The following is a 23,782-nucleotide window of genomic DNA, read 5'->3' on the forward strand; positions in this document are numbered from 1 at the left end:
TAACTGGTCATTACTGGTAAATATTGACAAAATAGATTTTTTACATGTTTTTTAACATTCAACTACTTTCTTTCTAGCTCTAGACATTTCTTAGTTGACTCAGTTATTTTTATATTTACAATATTTTCAAAAAACTATATATGTGTCTTCCTTGCCAGAGCTATCTCTCATATAATACTCACATAGTTTTGCTTTAAGTCTCAAAAAATGTTATATAGAAGGGTGGTCAGCTTCCTATCTTATTAATGATTTTAATAAGAATGACTCAGATCTTTTATCACAAAGTACAATTCTGGCGATTAGTTTAACGTAAATAATTTTCATCCTATTAAGACAACTTTTTATTCCTGACTTCTTAAAGACTATCTTCTTTCAATCAAGACAGAATATGGAAATTTATAATATGCTTATTTGTGAGGACTGGAGTGGAGGTGTAGATACTAACCATCCTTGAATTCTTGAAATAATTGTCATTTGGTTTAAGGGTAATGTTTTTTCCCAACTTTCTGGCCAGTAAAATTCAATAGATAATTTCAGAGGTGGTTAACATACATTCTTAAGTGAGAATTAAATACATTTTTCTTTCTTATGCTATCTTCACTGTAAATTATAATAGTAATGTCACTCCATATGATGCTGGGAAAAATTGAGGGCAGGAGGAGAAGGTGGGCGGCAGAGGATAAGATAGTTGGCTAGCTTCACTGACTCAATGGACATGAGTTTGAGCAAACTCCAGAAGATGGTCAAGGACAAGGAAGCCTGATGTCCTGCAGTTCACAGGGTCACCAAGAATCAGACACAACTTAGCAACTGAACAACAATGAATAATTTAGAAGTCCTCATAAAAGATACAGTTTAATTTCATTTTTATTTCAGATAAAAGTTGTATTTATACTGTCCGTACTCTTTTGACCAACTGATTATTATAACCACTTTTGGGCCAACAATTCTTACTGTAAGCTCTATTTTCTGAGATATCCCTATGTGAAATCAAAATAAATACATAAATGCATCAGACATACACAGCTAGTATAAATTATTGTGGTCTGAATTTTTATGTTTTCCATCAGGGAGCTTACAACTTTTGAGGTTAGGCAACTTTGCTCATCTTTGAAACACTTCATGAGACAAATAGGAAATAACTATGATTACTCCAATGCTATATCTGAAGCAACTGAAGCATACAGATTTCTTTACTATTTTTACTGTGTTTCCCAGTTAAATATCATATCCACTACACAGTGCAATACCCTCTATGTTGGCATGGTGGTTATAAACATGACTCTGGTCGGACTGCCTTGATTCAAATTCTGGCTTCATCCATTATGGGCTGTGTAAGCTTAGTCAACTTATTTAACCTCAATGGCGTCTTAATTTCCTCATTTATAAAATGAAGATAATAATAGTACTGAATCATAGAGTTTTTCTATGGATTCAATGAAATGCTAGGTAAAAGGCTTAGAACATTACTTGGCACATGATAAGCTCTATAGTAGAAGTTATGGCTATGATGATTAATGATAATAAAGATGTTAATTACCATACATATTATCCACCATTTATAGTCTAAGAACCAGATGATAATTAATCAAAAATTATTGTAAAAAGCATTGCTATATCTAATGCTATGCCAGATTTTCTCTTATCTTGTTTTTTCTTTTCCTTTATTCCTTTCTTCAGAAATAAAGAGTAGAAAAATACTGTAGAAAATTTCACAAGCTAAACATTTCACCTGTAAAATAAAACTCACATCACTTTATAACTACCCTCTTAATAATTCTTAATGACACTTACAAGAGAGCTGTTGCTTCTTCGTAGATGCTAATAAATCCTACACATAGGCATGTTATTACCAATATCTAAGTTACCATTGCCTCTTAAGGAAAACTTTCTTCAAAATGAAATAGTAAAACCTACAAAATATTGAACCTCATGCCAGAAGGGGGAGAAGAGGTAGGTGATTTAATACTGATCCATACACACACACACACATACACACACACGCACGCAATCATAAAAATAGATAAGATAGTCAGAGTTTTAAGAGTTTATATAACACATCTATAGCTTTGTCTTTTTATACACATATATATTCTCATTGAATTTTCACTAAACCTATAGTCAATATTGGGCTTCCCAGGTGCCACTAGTGGTAAAGAACCCAGGAAACATAAGAAACACTGGTTCGATCCCTGGGTTGGAAAGATCCCCTGGAGGAGGAAATGACAACCCACTCCAGTATTCTTGCTTGGGAAATCCCACAAACAGAGAGCCTAGCAGGCTATAGTCCATAAGATCACAAAAAGTAGGACATGACTGAGTGACTTACATAGTCAATATTATTTCTCCAACATTTTACATGGGAATATTGAAATCTCAGGTGGCACAAATAACTTTCTCAAGACTAAACAAGTTGTGAAAATATTATTTTTACTCTATCACAATTCTTATTTTAAAATGAAAGGATAAAGTAAATCTCTATCATTGACCTGCTGTGTTGTCTGTAACACTCAGTCTCCATGGTTAAGCAATTAGTTCCATCTTCAGTAAACTCATAACTAGAATCTACTGTGTTTAAGTCTTTTTAAAATAAACCTTATCTTATTTAATCTATCTTACCAAGGTAGAAATTATTAGTATTTTATTACAACTCTGAAAATTAATCCTAAAAAATTTTAAGTAACTTACAGAGCCTTCAGTAAAAAGTATTAGAATCAGGTTTCAAATCTAGTACAAAATAATACTTGCTGATTATGGGTGAGAGTAATCATACTTTTAGCTGATTGAATGAGTGTGATTTTGAAGGTCCAGGTGAATTTTACCCCAGTGTATTAATAGAATCTGCAATGTGATTAAGAGCTGTATATGAAAAAAATTTGCAAAATCATGAAAATATGAAATTTGTCACAGGATGGAGAACAATGAAGTGTCATACCATGTTTTAAAAAGGAAAGTAGAATGTAAGAAACAGATTGAGTTTGATCTCCAGTGAAACATAATGTTTATTAGCTATCAGAATAGGTTCCCTTAAAATAAGACGTATCAGGCTAATTGCTTGAGTTACGATGTATATAATAACATCTGAGACCATAGTTCCATGATTCTCAGTATAATTTCACATTCATCAGAGAATGTAATAAATGATGTGTCAAACTTAGTAAAAAAGATTAACAGCTACTATGTGTCCAACTTTATGTATGTACCAGAACCAGGGCTTGCCACTGTAGATAATCTTTTCTCATTTATTCTTACAATAAATTGATGAGAAAGGATTATTCCTTCTAATACAGCTGATAAAATGATGCTGAGAGAAATTAAATAATTTGCTTAAGTCATAAGCCTAAGAGTCAGATCTATGGTTCAAACTCTGGTTTGTTCAGATGGGCATTTGATAGAACATTTCATTATATGCTCACAAACAGGGCTGAAAATATAGGCCAAATAGTGATCAGTTAACAGGTTCAGTGGATGTAGAAGCTGCTAAACAGCATAACCTAGAATAAGCTCTAGAGATGTCTCCATTGATGAGGCATAGGATTTGTGTTTGACCCCGTCATGTTCAAAATCTTTTTCAGTGATTTGAATGAAATCTATCAAATATTCAGATGATGTAAAGTGTTGGATGCTGTCAATAATCAAAAAGAGCCTGGCAGGTAGAATTATGAGCCACAATTAACAAGGTTAAATTAATAGAGTAGGTTTTGAACTTAGGCTCACTTGTTTATTCATTCTTGAGGCATTTTTTAATAAGTATTACCATGTTCAGGCATAGTGGTGGGTTCTGGGAATATAAAGATAAGGAATGTGTGGGTATTGCCCTCTAGGAATTTATATACTAGTGTTTAAGGTAAAAAACAGAGGGAATGACACATAATAGCAATTTCTATGAAATAGGAGTTCTTATTTTACTATATAGATTCACTTGTATAAGATCAAGATCAAGGATGGAAGTATGTTAAATATATTTGTGAGATTTAGAATCTCTATTTTAAGAGAAATTCTGACTAATCAGGGTTGTTAACTGTTTAGCTCGAAAAAAAGATTTAGGAAGTAATAATGTACTTAAGATATTTGAAGACTTTCCCTGGGAAATGGAAATTAGACTTAATCTGCATAGCTTCAGGAGGCAGAGCTTGGGTCCCTAATTGAAATTAGAGTGAAACGTTTTCAATCAGCACAAGGAAAAGCTTTGTGGAAGTAAAAGTGTTAGTCACTCAGTCCTATCCGACTCTGTGACCCCATGGACTGTAGCCCATCAGGCTCCTCTGTCCATGGGATTCTTCAGGCAAGAGTACTGGAATGGGTAGCCATTGTCTTCTCCAGGGAATCTTCCCAACCCAGGGATCAAACCCAGGTCTCTTGCACCACAGGCAGTCTTTACCTTCTGAGCCACCAGGGAGGATTTAATCTGCATAGCTTCGGAAGGCAGAACTTGGGTTACTAACTGAAAATTAGAGTGAAACAAGTTTTCATTCGGCATAAGGAAAAACTATGTAGCTTATGGTTATACAAGATGAAAAGGGCTGCCGTTGAGAATCCATGCATTTAATAATATGTCAAGGAGTGTGAAGAGGCATCCCTATAAAGAAAAATAGTAACTTCTCACCTTAGTTCAAAGATACCAAATATTAATACAATATTCATTTGATTTAGTGGAAGGAATGAATACCCCGTTTTCCCATGTACAAAAAACAAAAACGAATGCTATATATTGTAATCTACTATTGAAATGATACTGGCATATATTAATCTCCAGATTATTAAACTTCTCTTTAGGCATCTAAGACATAAAATTTTTTTCTAAAGATTAATTTCTGTATAAGAAAAATATTATGTCCTCTATTTCAAAGGAAACAGGAAAGTCATATGAAAGATTGATGTAAAAAGTTTCAAAAATAGCATCATGATTTGTGTGCTGTGTTTGTGGGGCTAAGTGGGGCATTTAATTCAGTTAACCAAGTTTAGTATGTCAGCAACCCTGTGAAAGATTGACTGTCCAGAGAAAGTTCAAGTATTTGCTTTCTCTGTGTAGAAATTACACAGAGTTATAGGTATAAAAGAAACAAGCCATATTTTTAAATATCTGTATTTTTAGTAATGATCAGCATTATTTTTTGTGTTGACTCACTTATCAGTGTTACAGTAGGTTACATAAATAATTTATTATGCAGGTTGTTTTTTTTTTATTTTTTACAAAGGCAAATGTTAACAATTATTGTTTAAGATACCATGTATTTTGGGGCATCTGCTCATTTCTATAACTATAAAGTATGTTCTTAAAGCACTCCCCAGTTAACACTCTTTCATCATTTGGCAACTTGCTGAATGATTTGAGACTGGAATTCACAGATAATTATCTTATCTTGGAACCATTATCTCTCACTATGCTACTGTTAAATATGAAATGGCTATTTTCTTGCTAAAATACAAGTGATTCCTTTGGATGATTGAAAAAGAGAGGATTATGGTACTTAAATCAGTATCCAAATACGACAAATCCTCTTTCCCTGCTAGCCACCTTACTGTAAATTCTTTAGACTTGAAACTTGACCTTTTCATCTTAAGAAGCCTAACCAGTATTCATCTATAATACCTAGAAAGTACATTCATTTATGCAGTCATTTCATTCAAAATAGTCATTGAATGTCAACATATTTCAGCCACTGTGTTGAGCAAGGAGAATTTAGCCCAGACTTCAGGCATCAGGGAATGTTTATCAGAGAAAGAGACAGTGAACATGAGAGCTGAATGAATACGTGTTAGCCAAGTAAGAGGAGGAAAAACATCCCAGAACAAGATATTTGCATATGAAAACTCCCAGAGGTAAGAGGAAGCACTGCATAATTTGAAAATTTCAGATAGTCCTATATAGCTTTAGCATACAGTGTGAAGGTTACAGTGGCTAGACGGAAGACTGGAGGAGTAAGCAGAGGCTGAATTATAAAGGTCTTTCTTGCTATGCCAGAGAGATGATAGTGACCCCAGATTAAATGGGAAATACAGGAGTATTAGGAGATTTTGAAAGAGATGAGCTTAATTTTTGAGGTTTCTCATTCAAATACTTTTGTGTTATACAAGAAGATCTATCTAAGAAGCAATTAGAAACTTAAGTATGGAACTCATTAGAGATCGATATTAGGCAGAATACATAAAATTTAGACTTTGGGAAAGATAGATGATAGCTGCTATGCTATGCTATGTGCTGTCACATCAGTCATGTCTGACTGTTTGTGACCCCATGGACTGTAGCCCACCAGGCTCCTCTGTCCATGAGATTCTCCAGCAAGAGTACTCCAGCAGGTTGCCATTTCCTCTTCCAGGGGATCTTCCCGACTCAGAGATGGAACTTAGTTCCCTTATGTCTCTTGAATTGGCAGGCGGGTTCTTTACCACTGGCACCACCTGGGAATCTCTGATAGCTGAAGTTCTAGTAATGGTTGAAATGACAAAGGTAGAAAATGTAGGAAAGAGAAAGAAAAGAAATGAGAGCCAAAGTTAGAAAGGACCAATCTTACTCAACAGAAAGAAGAAAAAAAATCCATGAAGGAAGATAAAAAAGAGTAGCCACAGAGGGAGGAAATCACTCAGTACACTGTACTATTAGAGAAACCATTTTATTGTTCAGTCACTAAGTCATGTCCAAATCTGTAACCCCATGCACTGAAGCATACCAGGCTTCCTGCCCTTCACTATTTCCCAGAGCTTGCTCAAACTCATGTCCATTGAGTCAGTGATGCCATCCAACCATCTCATCCTCTAATCATCCCTTTTTCCTTTTGCCCTTAATCTTTCCCAGCATTAGAGCTTCTTCCAATGAGTGAGCTCTTTGCATCAATTGGCCAAGTATTGGAGCTTCAGCATCAGTCCTTCCAATGAATATTCAGGGTTGATTTCCTTTAAGATTGACTGGTTGGATCTCTTTGCAGTCCAGGGGACTCTCAAGAGTCCTCTCCAAAACCACAGTTCAAAAGCATCAATTCTTCGGCATTCAGCCTTTATGGTTCACCTCTCACAGCTGTACATGACTACTGGAAAAACCATAGCTTTGACAATGTGGACCTTTGTCAGCAAAATGATATCTCTACTTTTTTAATATGCTGTCAAGATTTGTCATAGCTGTTTTCCTAGGAGCAAGCATCTTTTAATTTCATTGCTGCAGTCACCATTCACAGTGATTTTGGAGCCCAAGAAAATAAAGTCTGTCACTATCTTCACTTTTTCCCCCATCTATTTGCCATGACGGATGCCCCCATCTAGATGCCATGATCTTAGTTTTTTGAATGTTGAGTTTTAAGCCAGCTTTTTCATTCTCCTCTTTCACCTTCATCAAGAGACTCTAGTTCCTCTTCACTGGTTCCTCTGCCTCTTTTAAATCCAGCTTGTACATTTGGAAGTTCTTGGTTCATGTACTGTTGTAGAAAGAGAAAATGTCAACCTAATGATGGCAAGGAATATCAGCTGCTGCAGATGGTTCATATATCATGAAGACAGATTATTGTCAGTAAATTTTGATTTAGCAAGAAAGATCATATTTATGAGCCTGGACGTATGTTCCAGTGGTGAAATCAGAAGCCTATTTGGGGTCAGAGGGGAAGTAAATTAGGAGTTTAGGGTTAATATATACATGCTACTATATATAAAATAAAATAAACAGCATGGACCTACTGTATAGCACAGGAAACTATACTCAATATCTTGTAATATCCTATAATGGAAAAGAATCTGAAAAAGAATATATGTATGTTTAAAGCCTTCGTTAAAAAATGAAGAGGTGAAAAAGAGGAAGTAGAGACTAGCAATGTGAATAGTGTTTTTAATAAACCTATCAAAGATAAGATGGAAGTTGTCCAGAAACATGAGATCCCAGAGTTTTTTTTTTTTTTTTTTAACATGAAAGACTTAACCAATCTCAACTGTCAGTGGAAGTAAGCCATCAAAGAAGGAGAAAATGCAGATGCTGGAGGTAATAGGAGACAAAGAAGGCCTTTTTTCTAAATGAGAGTTTAGGAGGAGAGCAGCTTTAGACAAAGAACAATGCACTACTTCTTGTGGACAGAACTAAACATTGACAGGAAGGAAAGTGAGGCAGAAAAGATGGTCTGTTGTTTGGCAGGAAGATGAGGGAACACCAAATGAGGACTTCCTTTTCCCTGAAAATAAGAAGCTAAACATCTGTTGAGAGAGAGCTGGAGAATTAGAAGATTTGATATTTGTATCCTGTTAGAAAAGTAGATCAATTTAACAGCGAATTATAAAATCTTATTTGTAACACAATGTATTTTCAACATAACACCAAAAAATGAAACAATAGACAGGGTTCCAAAATTCACTGTGATAATGCCATGGTTTCTCCCCAGAGAATAGCATAAACTCTCAAAAAGAGTCAGAGGAAGTGACTTAAGTTATTGTTTGTGGTGAAACAATATTCCAAAACTGTTCTCATTTTCTTTTGGAAATGTGTTAAAGCGTATTACCCAAATACCTCTTATTATGCAAACATTAAAAGAAAATACTGACTTGAGACCCCTGGTTTCAGATTGGGTCCTCTCTGTCTATAGAGAACAGTCAACACTTGGCAAGAATTAGATGAATAACATTCTTAATCTGGAAACAAGGCTGACTTTTCTTTTTTTTTTTTAATAATTGTTTTCTCTTAAGATATTTATGCTTTCCACCTTGGTTTAGTTTCAAAAAGCCCACTGATGGTCAGGCACCAAGACCTTAGGATTTTTAGCACTTTTTCAACACCTTGTAGAGAAGAAACATAAATAGCCAGATGATACAATAAATTTTAGAAGTCTGTGAAGTCTATTCCCCATATTAGAATAAGAGGAAAATTAATTCAGAGAGACTGATGTAAGGAAAAGAGAACAGAAACTCTTGCCATTATCGCTACAACAGCCCAGTATTAACTTCTCAAATGAAAGAGCTTCTTTTAAAAATATGTACATATTAACAAAGGAATATTACTCAGCCATAAAAAGGAAGGCATTTAAGTCAGTCTAATGAGGTGGATGAACGTAGAGCCTATTATACAGAGTGAAGTAAGTCAGAGAGAGAAAAATAAATATTGTATACTAACACGTATATGTGGAATCTAGAAAAATGGTTCTGATGAATTTGTTTGCAAGGCAGCAGTGGACAAACAAACATACAGAACAGACTTATGGACATAGGGAGAGGGGAAGGGAGGGTGAGATGTATAGAGAGAGTAACATGGAAACTTACATTAACATACGTAAAATAGATAGCCAATGGGAATTTGCTGTATGTCTCAGGGAATGCAAACAGGGGCTCTTTAACAATCTAGAGGGGAAGGAGATGGGAGGGAGGTTCAAGAGGAAGGGGACATATGTACACCTATGACTGACTCATGTTAAGGTTTGACGGAAAGCAACAGAATTCTGTAAAGCAATTATCCTTCAATTAAAAATAAATAAATTTTAAAATAGATGTAGGGTTAATAACTGAGTTCTGTCAATGGGGTGTGTGTATGTGTGTGTGTGTGTGTTCACAGGAGCACACAAACTCATAGGTGGGGAGCTCTATGATAAATTACATTCTGTCATTACTTTCAAAACAAACTCCTCTTCCTTTGCAGAATTGTCAACATCATACTGCTGGTGACTTCTGTGAACGATGTGCTCTTGGTTATTATGGCATTGTCAAGGGATTGCCAAATGACTGTCAGCAATGTGCTTGTCCTCTAATTTCTTCCAGCAACAAGTAAGACTGAGAAATATTACCATATTTCCCAATCAGTAACACCATCTGTGTAGCACACAGACTTTTCTGTGATTTAGCTATTTTTTTCATGTAGACAAAAATCTCAATTTAAGATAGATTTTTTAAACAATATAAAAACATGACAAAAGTGAGCACTTAATACTCTATGGTTCCTTTTTCCTTTAAAACTCTGTCCCAAGTAAATAATGCTTATTAATTAAAATGTAAATACCAATGTTAACATATATTTATGAAATAAATAATTTATGTACAAATGTGTATAATCTTATAAGTTTTTAGAAAGACCTAGTGTTTTCATATAATTCTGCAATAACTTCAGCTATGAGGGATTGTTTGATGCATAGTATATAAATTTTATAGCTGTTTCCATTCATTTTCTGTGTTTAGTTCATGACTGATAAGAATTATCAGGCAGATAATTGAAAAATAATGTGGTTCCAGCAAGATGACTTATTGTTATGCTCCAAAAGAAGTCAGTATCTCCCAGAATCAAGGCCCTCTTTCTGTTAAGATAATCCAAGCTTGGTACCATGGAAACACAGCCATAAGGGGAAGCAAATGCAGGCATATTTTATTTCAGTGCTGTCAGAACATTCTGCATTGGTTTATGTATTGATGAAAACCCCTAGGTGTTTTCACTTACCTTTTTGCTAAGACAATCTGCACTTTCTTTTAAATGATTTATAGAATTCAATCTCTACACGGTAGGGTAATTTTTTTCTCTAAGAATTTGCTTTTGAAGGAATGTAGGGCACTTTGTTCAGAATTAGAATCCTAGACACCTTATCTTTAGTGTATAAGAACCATAAAGCAACTCAGATGAAGAGACAGTTCTACCTATTCCGTTTTTTTTTTCCCCCCCATCTTTGGCTTTGTTTACATTTTGAAAACATTTTCATGTGATTATCTCCCTTTCCTCTACAAGCATCCATTTTTGGTTGAACAGAACATATGTCTTGCATAGGATATCAAATGTGAATTTTTAGATAAATGGGATATTGATGAGGATAAAATGCATGATCTTATAATTCATTGAGCAAAAGTGGTTGGTGTGTGAAATATATTATTTTCATCCTCCTTTCCCTAATCTACCTCTGATGAACTGAGCTGAACAAGAGAAAGGTATTTAATTTATGGTTTATTAAAGTGGGAATTAATAATTAATTGATAATTTACTGTAGAGTGAACTATAACAAAAGCTACAGGATATATAAAAAAGAAGCAGAACATCTCTTGGAGAGGCTCACAGTTAAATGGGTGTCTTCAGAGAGGTCAACTTAGATTTAAAGGAAATTTGAAGGCACAAAGTACCACACTTGATTTTGGAAACTCAAAGAATATATTAAAAAATTAATAATATTAATAATAAAGTTTTGGCTTCCTAGGTGGCTCAGTGATAAAGAATCCACCTGCCAATGAAGGAGCCACAGGAGGTACTGGTTCAGGGAAGATTCCCTGGAGGAGGAAATGGCAACCCACTCCAGTATTCTTACCTGGAGAATCCCATGGACAGAGGAGCCTGGCAGGCTACAGTTCATGAGGTCACAAAAAGACACAACTGAACATGCATAATAAATTTTAAGTTTATTTAAATTATTAAATTTACAACGGATTGAAGAGTTTTTACTGGCAGAGATAGTAGAAAATTTATAGAGTAAAAGCTTAGAAGCAGGAAGCACAAATCACTTTTAAGAACCAGTAAGAGTTTGGAGCATGGGTTCAAATAGAATTTTATAATTACAGATGAATGAATAAGAGAATGGAGGCCATACTGTAGAAATCCTTGAATACCAGTCTAAGAAATTGCTATTTAATTTTCTATGTAATGAGGAAACACTACAAATTTTTATTTAAAAGATTAATGTGATCAGAGCCACAATTTAGGAAGACTATTATGATGGAATTGAGTATAATGAACTGAAACAGGAAAGTAAGAAAAGCAAAGAGACTAATTAAAAAGCTATTGCACTAGTTTAGGCAAAAGATAATTAGAACCTGGAAAAAGGTAATAGCAACAAAAATAGAGACAAAAGGATGGATGTGAGGAAAACACAAGAAGATAGATTGTTGAATGTGACTCTGTAGAACTGATAACTAATTAGATATGACAGGTTTAGGCAAGGCAAGAGTTGAAGCCAGGGCTTTGTAGCCAAATTGAGCTCCAGTGGTAGTCATTAACAGAAATAGGGAAACCGGAAATTGTTAGAAATTGTTAGAACATCTTACTAATTTTCATACAGAAAGATTTCCTGTCTTATTTCCTTACACTAGATCACATTATTTTGTATTTAAAGTAAAACGTAGTTTGAAATCCATATGTAAATTACAAAAGACAGTCTTTATTTTAAGTGAAACATCTATTCACACTTAATGCATTGAAATGCCAATGGCAATTTGGGATAAGTAATAAAAAAATTAAATTGCTTTTGTGTCCCCATTTTTTTTAACCTGAAAGATATTCAATAATACTTATTCTACTGTCTGACAAATATGCAGGAATTCTCATCATGTTTTTATTTTAATTCATGAAAAATAGCACCCTTTTTCTGGATGTTTGATATTTTCATGACTGTCATATAATTATTAAAACTTCACAGTTTTAACATGGTCAGTGTCATGCATTGTTAATTCATCAAGAAACAACCTTCTTTCTTTGTTAACTATTATTAGTAATATTTAGTTGTGATATCCTACCCTTGAATGTTGTTGTTCAGTCATTAAGTCATATCTGACTCATTGCAACCCCATGGACTATAGCCTGCCAAGCCCCTCTGTTCAAGGGGTTTTTCCAGACAAAAATACTGGAGTGAGTTGCCATTTCCTTCTCTAGAGGATCTTCCTGATCCAAGGATCAAACTCACATCTTTTTGCAGGCAGAATCTTTACCACAGAGGCACCAGGGAAGCCCATTACCCTTGAATGCTGCTGCTGCTAAGTCGCTTCAGTCGTGTCCGACTCTGTGCGACCCCATAGACAGCAGCCCACCAGGCTCCCCCGTCCTTGTGATTCTCCAGGCAAGAATACTGGAGTGGGTTGCCATTTCCCTCTCCAATGCATGAAAGTGAAAAGTGAAAGTGAAGTCGCTCAGTCATGTCTGACTCTTAGCAACCCCATGGACTGCAGACTACCAGGCTCCTCCGTCCATGGGATTTTCCAGGCAAGAGCACCAGAGTGGGGTGCCATTGCCTTCTCCATACCCTTGAATAGGAACTTATAATTACAAATATGACATTTGTAACCATCAAAAAACAGTTCCAATCATCTAGATATTAGATAGAATTGCTTAAATTTATAAAAATAAATAAGTCAAATGATTTTTTCAATCTTTATTTCTTTTCTGATTCAGTTTCAGCCCATCTTGTATCATGGAAGGCCTGGATGATTACCACTGCACAGCTTGCCCACGGGGATATGAAGGAAAGTACTGTGAAAGGTACGAACAGTTATGAGACATAGAGAGCAATGATGCATAGAGATTGTATAACAAAGGATCATAGTAGAAAAGTATTCATTATTTTTACAATGTCATTTTCATGTTCTCTCATAGTTTATAAGCTTTCAAAAGTATTTTTCTATCTTTAGAGTTTACCCAAAGAAAGTTTATATTTTAGCACATATATATATACATACACACCCTAATATAGATTGGAAGGGAGAAAGAGAGCATTTTACAAGAACAAATAAATCAATTTCAAAATGTTATGTGTATTTAACAATAACAAAAGCCTGGTGATACATAATTCTAATTCTAGTTCATTGGGAAATATCGGTGGGCACTTACTACATGCATGTTACTATTCTGAGAACTCTGGCACTACATCACCAATTATATACAAAGTTCAGAATATAAATTGTATCAAGCATTCTTAATTAGCACAGTCCAAATATTAAAGTGTTAATTGGTTCTCCTTTTCAACATACATACAAAAAATATTATTTAAAGGCTTCCTCTCACCATATTTTTACAAATTCTAATAATGCGTGTATGTAGTTATCAGTTGAGCTATTTCAAATCCTAAAGATTGATGCTTTGAAAGTGCTGCACTCAATATGCCAGCAAATTTGGAAAACAGCAGTGGCAACAAGACTGGAAAAGGTCAGTTTTCATTCCAATCCCAAAGAAAGGCAATGCCAAAGAATGCTCAAACTATCACACTATTGCACTCATCTCACACACTAGTAAAGTAATGCTCAAAATTATCCAAGCTAGGCTTCAACAATACATGAACTGTGAACTTCCAGATGCCCAAGCTGATTTTAGAAAAGGCAGAGGAACAAGAGATCAAATTGCCAACATCCACTGAATCACTGAAAATACAAGAGAGTTCCTGAAAAACATCTATCTCTGCTTTATTGACTATGCCAAAGCCTTTGACTGTGGATAACAATAAACTGTGGAAAATTCTGAAAGAGATGGAAGTACCAGACCACCTGACCTGCCTCTTGAGAAACCTATATGCAGGTCAGAAAGCAACAGTTAGAACTGGACATGGAACAACAGACTGGTTCCAAATAGGAAAAGGAGTACATCAAGGCTGTATATTGTCACCCTACTTATTTAACTTCTATGCAGAGTACATCATGAGAAACGCTGGGCTGGAGGAAGCACAAGCTGGAATCAAGATTGCCAGGAGAAATATCAATAACCTCAGATATGCAGATGACACCACCCTTATGGCAGAAAGTGAAGAACTAAAGAGCCTCTTGATGAAAGTGAAAGAGGAGAGTGAAAAAGTTGGCTTAAAGCTCAACATTCAGAAAACAAAGACCATGGCCTCTGATCCCATCACTTCATGTAAAATAGATGAGGAAACAGTGGAAACAGTGGTAGACTTTATATTTTTTGGCTCCAAATCACTCCAGATGATGATTGCAGCCATGAAATTAAAAGATGCTTACTCCTTGGAAGAAAAGTTATGATCAACCTAGACAGCATATTAAAAAGCAGAGACATTATTTTGCCAACAAAGGTCCATCTAGTCAAAACTGTGTTTTTTCCAGTAGTCATGAATGGATGTGAGAGTTGGACTATTAACAAAACTGAGCACTGAAGAATTGATTCTTTTGAACTGTGTTGTTGGAGTAGACCTTTGGGAGTCCCTTGGACTGCAAGGAGATCCAATCAGTCCATCCTAAAGGAGATCAGTCCTGGATGTTCATTGGAAGGACTGATGTTGAAGCTGAAACTCTAGTACTTTGGCCACCTGATGCAAAGAGCTGACTCATTGGAAAAGACCCCAGTGCTGGGAAAGATTGAAGGCAGGAGGAGAAGGGGATGACAGAGGATGAGATGGCTGGATGGCATCACCGATTCAATGGGCATGAGTTTGAGTAAATTCAGGGAGTTGATGATGGACAGGGAGGCCTGGCATGCTGCAATCCATGGGAAAGAGTTGGCCATGACTGAGTGACTGAACTGAACTGAACTGTAATTATTAAATGGAATGCTAACTGTAATACAAATAGCAAGTTAAGAAACACAGTTCTACATCAAAGAACTCCTGATTCCAGGGAAAATTAATAGAAAAGAGCTCACCCAAAAATCTCGATACCTACACTGAAACCAAGCTCCACCCAAGAGCCAACAAGTTCCAGTGCAAGACATAATGACAATAATTCTCCAGCAAAGCAGGAACACTAACGACAATAATTCTCCAGCAAAGCCCTGTGCATTAAAAGACAGGCTTTCAAAACCATGCCAAACCCATAGACACCCAACTCACTACTGGACACTTCATTGCACTCCAGAGAGAAGGGCTCCACCCATCAGAACAAAGACTTAAGATCCCCTGACCAGAAAACCTTGACAAGCCCCTAGTCCAACCCAACCCACAGGGATCAGGCTCCACAATAAAGAGAAACCACAAACTTCCAGGCTACAAAATGGCACCCCAAACACAGCAATCTAAACAAAATTAAAAGGCAGAGAAATATTTAGCAGGTAAAGGAATATGATAAATGCCCACCAAATCAAACTAAAGAAGAGGATATAGGGAGTCTTCCTGAAAAAGAATTCAGAATAACGATAGTACAGATGATCCAAAATCTTGAAAACAAAATGGAGTTACAGATAAATAGACTAGAGACAAGGATTGAGAAGATGCAGGAAATGTTTAGCAAGGACCTAGAAGAAATAAAGAAGAGTCAATCAATAATGAATAATGTAATAACTGATATCAAAAGCACTCTGGAGGGAACCAATAGTAGAATAAATGAGGCAGAAAAAAGGATAAGTGAGGTGAAAGATAGAATGGTGGAAATAAATGAAGCAGAGACAAAAAAAGAAAAAAAACATTAAAAGAAATGAAAACAACCTCAGAGACCTCTGGGACAATGTTAAACACCCTAACAAATGAATCATAGGTGTTCCAGAAGAAGACAAAAAGAAAGAGCATGAGAAAATGGTTGAGGAGATAATAGTTGAAACCTTCCCTAAAATGGGGTAGGAAATAGCCACCCAAGTCCAAGAAACCAGAGAGTCCCAAACAGGATAAACCCAAGGCAAAACACCCCAAGACACATCTTAATCAAAATAACAAATATCAAACACAAAGAGCAAATATTAAAAGCAGCATGGGAAAGGCAACAAATTATACACAAGGGGATCCCCATTAGGATAACAGCTGATCTTTCAATAGAAACTCTTCAGGCCATAAGGGAATGGCAGGACATACTTAAAGTGATGAAAGAAAATAGCCTATAGCCCAGATTACTGTACTTAGTAAGGATCTCATTCAGATATGAAGGAGAAATCAAAAGCTTTATAGACAAGCAGAAGCTGAGAGAATTCAGCACCACCAAACCAGCTCTTCAACACATGCTAAAGGATCTTCTCTAGACAGGAAGCACAGAAAAGATTTATAAACTCAAACCCAAAACAACAAAGCACATGGCAATGTGATCATACTTACCAATAATTACCTTAAATGTAAATGGGTTGAATGCCCCAACCAAAAGGCAAAGACTGGCTGAATGGACACAAAAATAAGACCCCTATACAATAGACCACCTCAAACCATGGGACACATACAGACTGAAAGTGAAGGGCTGGAAATTGATATTTCATGCAAATAGAGACCAAAAGAAAACAAGAGTAGAAATACTCATTTCAGATAAAATTAACTTTGAAATAAAGGCCGTGAAAAGAGACAAAGAAGGACACTACATAATGATCAAAGGATCAATCCAAGAAGAAGATATAACAATTATAAATATATATGCACCCAACATAGGAGTACCTTGATACGTAAGGCAAATGTTAACAAATGTGAAAGGGGAAATTAACAGTAACAAATTATAGTGGCAAACTTTAATACCCTACTCACACCTATGGATAGGTCAACCAAACAGAAAATTGCAAGGAAACACAAGCTTTAAATGATACCAGTTAGACCTAATTGATATCTATAGGACATTTCACCCAAAAACAAAGAATTTCATCTTTTTCTCAAGTGCACATAGAACACTCTCCAGGATAAATCACATCCTGATGCATAAATCTAGCCTTGGTAAATTCAAAAAAATTGAAATCATTTCAAGTATCATTTCTCATCACAATACAGTAAGATTAGATGTCAACTACAGGAAAAAATACTATTAAAAATACAAACAGATGGAGGCTAAACAACACACTTCTGAATAACTCACAAATCACAAAAAGAAATCAAAATATGCATAGAAACAAATGAAAATGAAAACATGACAACCCAAAACCTATGGGATTCAGTAAAAGCAGTGCTAAAAGAAAGGTTCATAGCAATACAAGCTTACCTCAATAAGCAAGGGAAAAATCAAATAAATAACCTAACTTTACACCTAAAGCAACCAGAAAAAGGAGAAATGAAGAAACCCAGGGTTAGTAGAAGGAAAGAAATCATAAAAATCACAGCAGAAATACATGAAAAAGAAACAAAGGAGACTATAGCAAGAATCAAGAAAACTAAAAACTGGTTCTTTGAGAAGATATATAAAATAGACAAACCATTAGCCAGATTCATCAAGAGAAAAAGGGAGAAGAATCAAATCAACAAAATTAGAAATGAAAATGGAGAAATCACAGAAGACAACACAGAAATACAAAGGATCTTGAGACTACTATCAGCAACAATGTGCCAATAAAATGGACAACTTGGAAGAAATGGAAGAATTCTTAGAAAAGTATAACCTTCCAAAACTGAACCAGGAAGAAACAGAAAATCTTAACAGATTCATCATAAGCATGGAAATTGAAACTGTAATCAAAAAAGTTCCAACAAACAAAAGCCCAGGACCAGATGACGTCACAGGTGAATTCTACCAGAAATTCAGAGAAGAGCTAACACCAATCCTACTCAAACTCTTCCAGAAAATTGCAGAGGAGGGTAAACTCCCAAACTCATTTTATGAGGCCATCATCACCCTAATACCAAAACCAGACAAAGGTGCCACAGAAAAAGAAAACTACAGGCCAATATCACTGATGAACATAGATGCAAAAATCCTCAACAAAATTCTAGCAAACAGAATCCAACAACATATTAAAAAGATCATACATCATGACCAAGTGGGCTTAATCCCAGAGATGCAAGGATTCTTCTTTACAAATCAATGTATACACCACACTGACAAATTGAAAGATAAAAACTATATGATTATCTCAATAGATGCAGAGAAAGCCTTTGACAAAATTCAACACCCATTTATGATAAAAACTCTCCAGAAAGCAAGCATAGAAGCAACATACCTCAACATAATAAAAGCTATACATGATAAATGCACAGCAAACATTATCCTTAATGGCAAAAAATTGAAAACATTTCCCCTAAAGTCAGGAACAAGATAAGGATGCCCACTTTCACCACTACTATTCAACATAGCTTTGGAAGTTTTAGCCACAGCAATCAGAGCAGAAAAAGAAATAAAAGGAATCCAGACTGGAAAAGAAGTAAAACTCTCACTCTTTGCAGATGACGTGATCCTCTACATAGAAAACCCTAAATACACCACCAGAAAATTACTAGAGCTAATCAATGAATATAGTAAATTTGCAGGATATAAAATGAATACACAGAAGTCCCATACATTCCTATACACTAACAATGAGAAAGCAGAAAGAGAATTTAAGGAAACAATCTCATTCACCATTGCAATGAAAAGAATAAAATACTTAGGAATAAATTTACCTAAAGAAACAAAAGACCTATATATAGAAAGCTATAAAACACTGATGAAAGAAATCAAAGATGACACAAATAGATGGAGAAATATACCATGTTCATGGATCAGAAGAATTGATATAGTGAAAATGAGCATACTACCCAAAGCAATCTGTAGATTCAGTGGAATCCCCATCAAGCTACCAATGGTATTTTTCATAGAACTAGAACAAATAATTTCACAATGTGTATGGAAATACAAAAAAACCTCGAATCACCAAAGCAATCTTAAGAAAGAAGAATGGAACTAGAGGAATCAACCTGCCTGATTCAGACTATACTACAAAGCTGCAGTCTTCCAAACAGTATGGTACCGGCACAAAGACAGAAATATAGGCCAATGGAACAAACTAGAAAGCCCAGAGATAAATTCACACACCTAGGTGTCAAAGACACCTTGTCTTTGATAAAGGAGGCAAAAATATACAATGGAGAAAAGACAATCCGTTTAACAAGCAGTGCTGGAAAAACTGGTCAACCACCTGTAAACAAATGAATCTAGAATATTTTCTGACACTGCACACAAAAATAAACTCAAAATGGATTAAAAATCTAAATGTAAGACTAGAAACTATAACATTCCTAGGGGAAAACATAGGCAGAACATAAAATACATAAATTACATCTGACATAAATTACAGCAAGGTCCTCTATGACCCACCTCCCAGAGTAATGGAAATAAAAGCAAAAATAAACAGATGGAACCTTATTAGACTTAAAAACTTGTGCACAGTGAAGGAAACTATAAGCAAGGTGAAAAGACAGCTTCCAGAATGGGAGAAAATAATAGCAAATGAAGCAACTGATAAAGAATTAATCTCAAAAATATACAAGCAGCTCATGCAGCTCAATACCAGAAAAATAAATAACCCAATCAAAAACTGGGCCAAAGGACTAAAGAGACATTTCTCCAAAGAAGACATACAGTTGGCTAACAAACACATGACAAGATGCTCAACATCACTCATTATCAGAGAAATGCAAATCAAAACCACAGTAAGGTACCATCCCACACCAGTCAGACTGGCTGCTACCCAGAAGTCTACAAACAATAAATGCTGGAGTGGATGTGGAGAAAAGGGAACCTTCTTACACTGTTGTTGGGAATGTAAACTAAGACAGCCAGTGTGGAGAACAGTGTGGAGATTCCTTAAAAAACTGGAAATAGAACTGCCATACGACCCAGCAGTCCCACTGCTGGGCATATACACTGAGGAAACCAGAATTGAAAGAGACGCGTGTACCCCAATGTTCATCACAGCACTGTTTACAACAGCTAGGACATGGAAGCAACCTAGATGTCCATCTGCAGACGAATTGATAAGAAAGTTGTGGTACATATACACAATGTAATATTACTCAGCTATTAAGAAGAACTCATTTGAGTCAGTTCTAATGAGGTGGATGAAACTGGAGCCTATTATACACAGTGAAGTAAATCGTAAAAACATCAATACAGGATATTAACACATCTATATGGAATTTAGAGAGACGGTAACGACGACCCTATATACGAGACAGCAAAAAAGACACATATAAAGAACAGACTTTTGGACTCTGGGAGAAGGCGAGGGTGGGATGATTTGAGAGAATAGCATTGAAACATGTATATTACCATATGTGAAATAGATCACCAGTCCAAGTTTGATGCATGAAACAGGGCACTCGAAACCAGTGCACTGGGACAACCCAGAGGGATGGGATGGGGAGGGAGGTGGGAGGGAGGTTCAGGATGGGGGGATACATGTATACCTGTGGCTGATTCATGTCAATGTATGATAAAAACCACCACAATATTATAAAGTAATTAGCCTCCATTTAAAATAAATTTATTTTTAAAAAAGAAAAGAAATAAAGGTTAAGTGGGGGAAAAAAAAGAAAGTTCTAGACTGACTGTCTAGGAAGAGTGTAATTTACATTTTCTGGATTCATTATTTTCTATAAGGTCAGTACTATCTTGGATACTCAAATTTATCACCACCATTTTAGTAGGCTGTATTATTCATAAAGTAACAAAGAGCAACTAATATTAGCTATTAACTTTAAACACATGACAATTGTAGCATAATTGATAGCAATATAAAGTTTTATAAAGAATCGTGGACATAACTGAGCTCCGCAGACTTTTCTGGGCCCCACTTTTGTTGTGTATAATATCAGAATAGTTCTTTTTTTTTTTTTTTTCATGTTGTACCTACTTTACAATGACATTGTGAAGATCAGGTATGTAGAGGATACCCTATCTGAGAACCCACATAGTCTCCTCTCCCATAGGAGAGGCAAAAAGGCCCGAGATTTACCCCAACCCCTTTGTCTAGTGGTCCAGTAACTCATCAGTGTGTGAGTACAAAAGTCCAGCTCCTTTCCCCCAAAGTTAAATCTTGAGATGTTATTTATACTCCAGACCTTTCCCTGGATTGGGCTAAGACTTACCTGGAATCACACCATTGCTTGAATCCTTTCTTCTCCATTTCTTGCTTTATCCACTCCTTGGCTGAATTCTTCTATGAGCTTTCTTAAATTATGAATCTGTTTGCAAATATAAACCAATATTAATTTTATCATCAACCATTTAAGAATCTTCTTTTACTATAACCAGCAATGATATGTTAATAATGGAAATAAATGTGCTTAGCAGCTCAGTTGTGTCTGACTCTTTACTACCCCATGAACCGTATAGCCTGCCAGCCTCCTCTGTCCGTGGGAATTCTCCAGGCAAGAACACTGGAGAGGGTTGCTGCGCCCTCCTTCAGGGGGTCTTCCCAACCCCAGGATCAAATCCAGGTCTCCCACATTGCAGGTGGTTTCTTTACCATCTGAGCCACCGGGGAAGCCCAAGAATACTGGAATGTGTAGCCTATCCCTTCTCTAGGGGAACTTCCCAACCCAGGAATCGAAGCGGGGTCTCCTGCATTGCAGGAGAATTCTTTACCAGCTGAGCTACCTGGGAAGCCCATGGAAGTAAATAGATAACTAAATAGTTAAACATATGTTTATAAAGTCCAGTGCAGTTTCTATAAGTTTGCAAAATATATTTCTCAATAATTATGTAACTCTAAACACAAAAAATATTCACTACTTACATATATATATATAGTATATATATAAAACATTCACAATTTTCATGCCAACAGAAATTAGTAGCAATGAAATAACTAAAAGCAGGCAAAATCCAAAATATTGCTATTTTTTGTGGAGATATATACATAATTTGAATATATATATATTTTTTTCATGTCCACCAATGTGCTGTAGTATTCATGCTTAGCCTAATATCCATTTCATGCCCCAGTAAACACCAGTAGGAGGACAACTAAAAGCATCCCTGGACACCAAGAGGATTATCTGGCATAATTTATGAAAAAAGTTTGATACTATAGCTACATTTATAAATTGGAGTTTCCACTATCTATAAAAGCATGTATATAGAAGAGATTGGAAGGGTATGCTGAAGTGACAATTATTGTCCTTAGCTAGAGTGATTATAGAAAATTTATATGTTTATTATCCATAAATGTTTAATCAATAAGAGTTAACAGTTTGTATAGCATAGAGATGAGCAGGGTTATATGCTATCAAATGGGAATGGCTTGAATAGTTTTTGCAGTTCTCAAATGTTGTTATCACTCCACATTCATCATTTCTAACATATAAATGATCAGGCTATATTTCCCTGAAAAATTACTTTTATTCAGCTAAATTAAACTAAAGGTCTTGCTTAAATTTTTATTGTAACCTTCCAAATAAATTTGTTTCACTTCTGAGAGCATCTTAAATGATTGAAATCACCTTATGACCTGCCCAAACTCATCAGGTCTAAAGCTGCTTAAATGTCTTGAGTGTCCCTATATCATAGAAACCACTACCCATGCTTTATCTCTGTTACTCTTATAATAAACTCTTTGAACATTTAATCGATCTGAACCTGTTTGGAATGGAATTCCTTCACCAGCAAATGTTAAGAAACAATTTAAGTGGACTTATTTAATGATACTTTATTGAGCATTTGTAATAGTACATTGGAAATAAAATATTAAAATGATAAATGCATAAAAACCTAATGTTACAGATAATTTTCTTCTCACTTTGCTTTTTCTAACCAGCACAGGAAGAATTAACATTCACAGTCAGCTGTGCAAATTTCTACAGTCCTAGGCCACTAAAGATGGTCCAGGATTATTTGGCTAGTGTTTACAACTTTTGGATTAAATCTCCTACTGTCTCTTGTCTTCCTTCTCTGTTTGCCTCTTGAACAAACATCCTTCAGTTCAGTTCAGTCGCTCAGTTGTGTCCAACTCTTTGTAACCCCGCAGACTGCAGCAAGCCAGGCCTCCCTGTCCAACACCAACTCCCGGAGTTTACACAAACTCATACCCATTTAGTCGGTGATGCCATCCAGCCATCTCATCCTCTGTTGTCCCTTTCTCCTCCTGCCTTCAATCTTTCCCAGCATCAGGGTCTTTTCCAATGAGTCTTTGCATCAGGTGGCCAAAGTATTGGAGTTTCAGCTGCAGCATCAGTCCTTCCAGTGAATATTCAGGACCGATTTCCTTTAGGATGAACTAGTTGGATCTCCTTGCAGTCCAAGGGACTCTCAAGAATCTTCTCCAACACCACAGTTTAAAAGCATCAATTCTTCAGCACTCAGCTTTCTTTATAGGCCAACTCTCACAGCCATACATGACCACTGGCAAAACCATAGCTTTGACTAGACAGACCTTTGTTGGTAATGTCTCTGCTTTTCAATATGCTGTCTAGGTTGGTCATAACTTTTCTTCCAAGGAGCAAGCATCTTTTAATTTCATGGCTGCAGTCACCATCTGCAGTGATTTTGGAGCCAA

General features: G+C 35.8%; 1 protein-coding gene across 3 annotated transcripts in view; it reads left to right on the plus strand.

Annotated features, from left to right (window-relative positions):
* LAMA2 (laminin subunit alpha 2) overlaps window positions 1-23,782 on the plus strand; it is a 707,472-nt gene that overhangs the window by 496,445 nt on the left and 187,245 nt on the right. For all 3 annotated transcript variants that reach the window (XM_086317880.1, XM_086317878.1, XM_086317879.1), the window contains 2 exons: window positions 9,602-9,726; window positions 13,094-13,180. In XM_086317880.1, coding sequence (XP_086174006.1) covers window positions 9,602-9,726; window positions 13,094-13,180 — 212 coding nt within the window. The remainder of the gene's footprint in view (window positions 1-9,601; window positions 9,727-13,093; window positions 13,181-23,782) is intronic.

The sequence above is a fragment of the Bos grunniens genome, chromosome 9 (assembly GCF_055505025.1).
Source record: "Bos grunniens cultivar Pamir isolate PY7600 chromosome 9, Bosgru_T2T1.0, whole genome shotgun sequence".
NCBI lineage: Eukaryota > Metazoa > Chordata > Mammalia > Artiodactyla > Bovidae > Bos > Bos grunniens.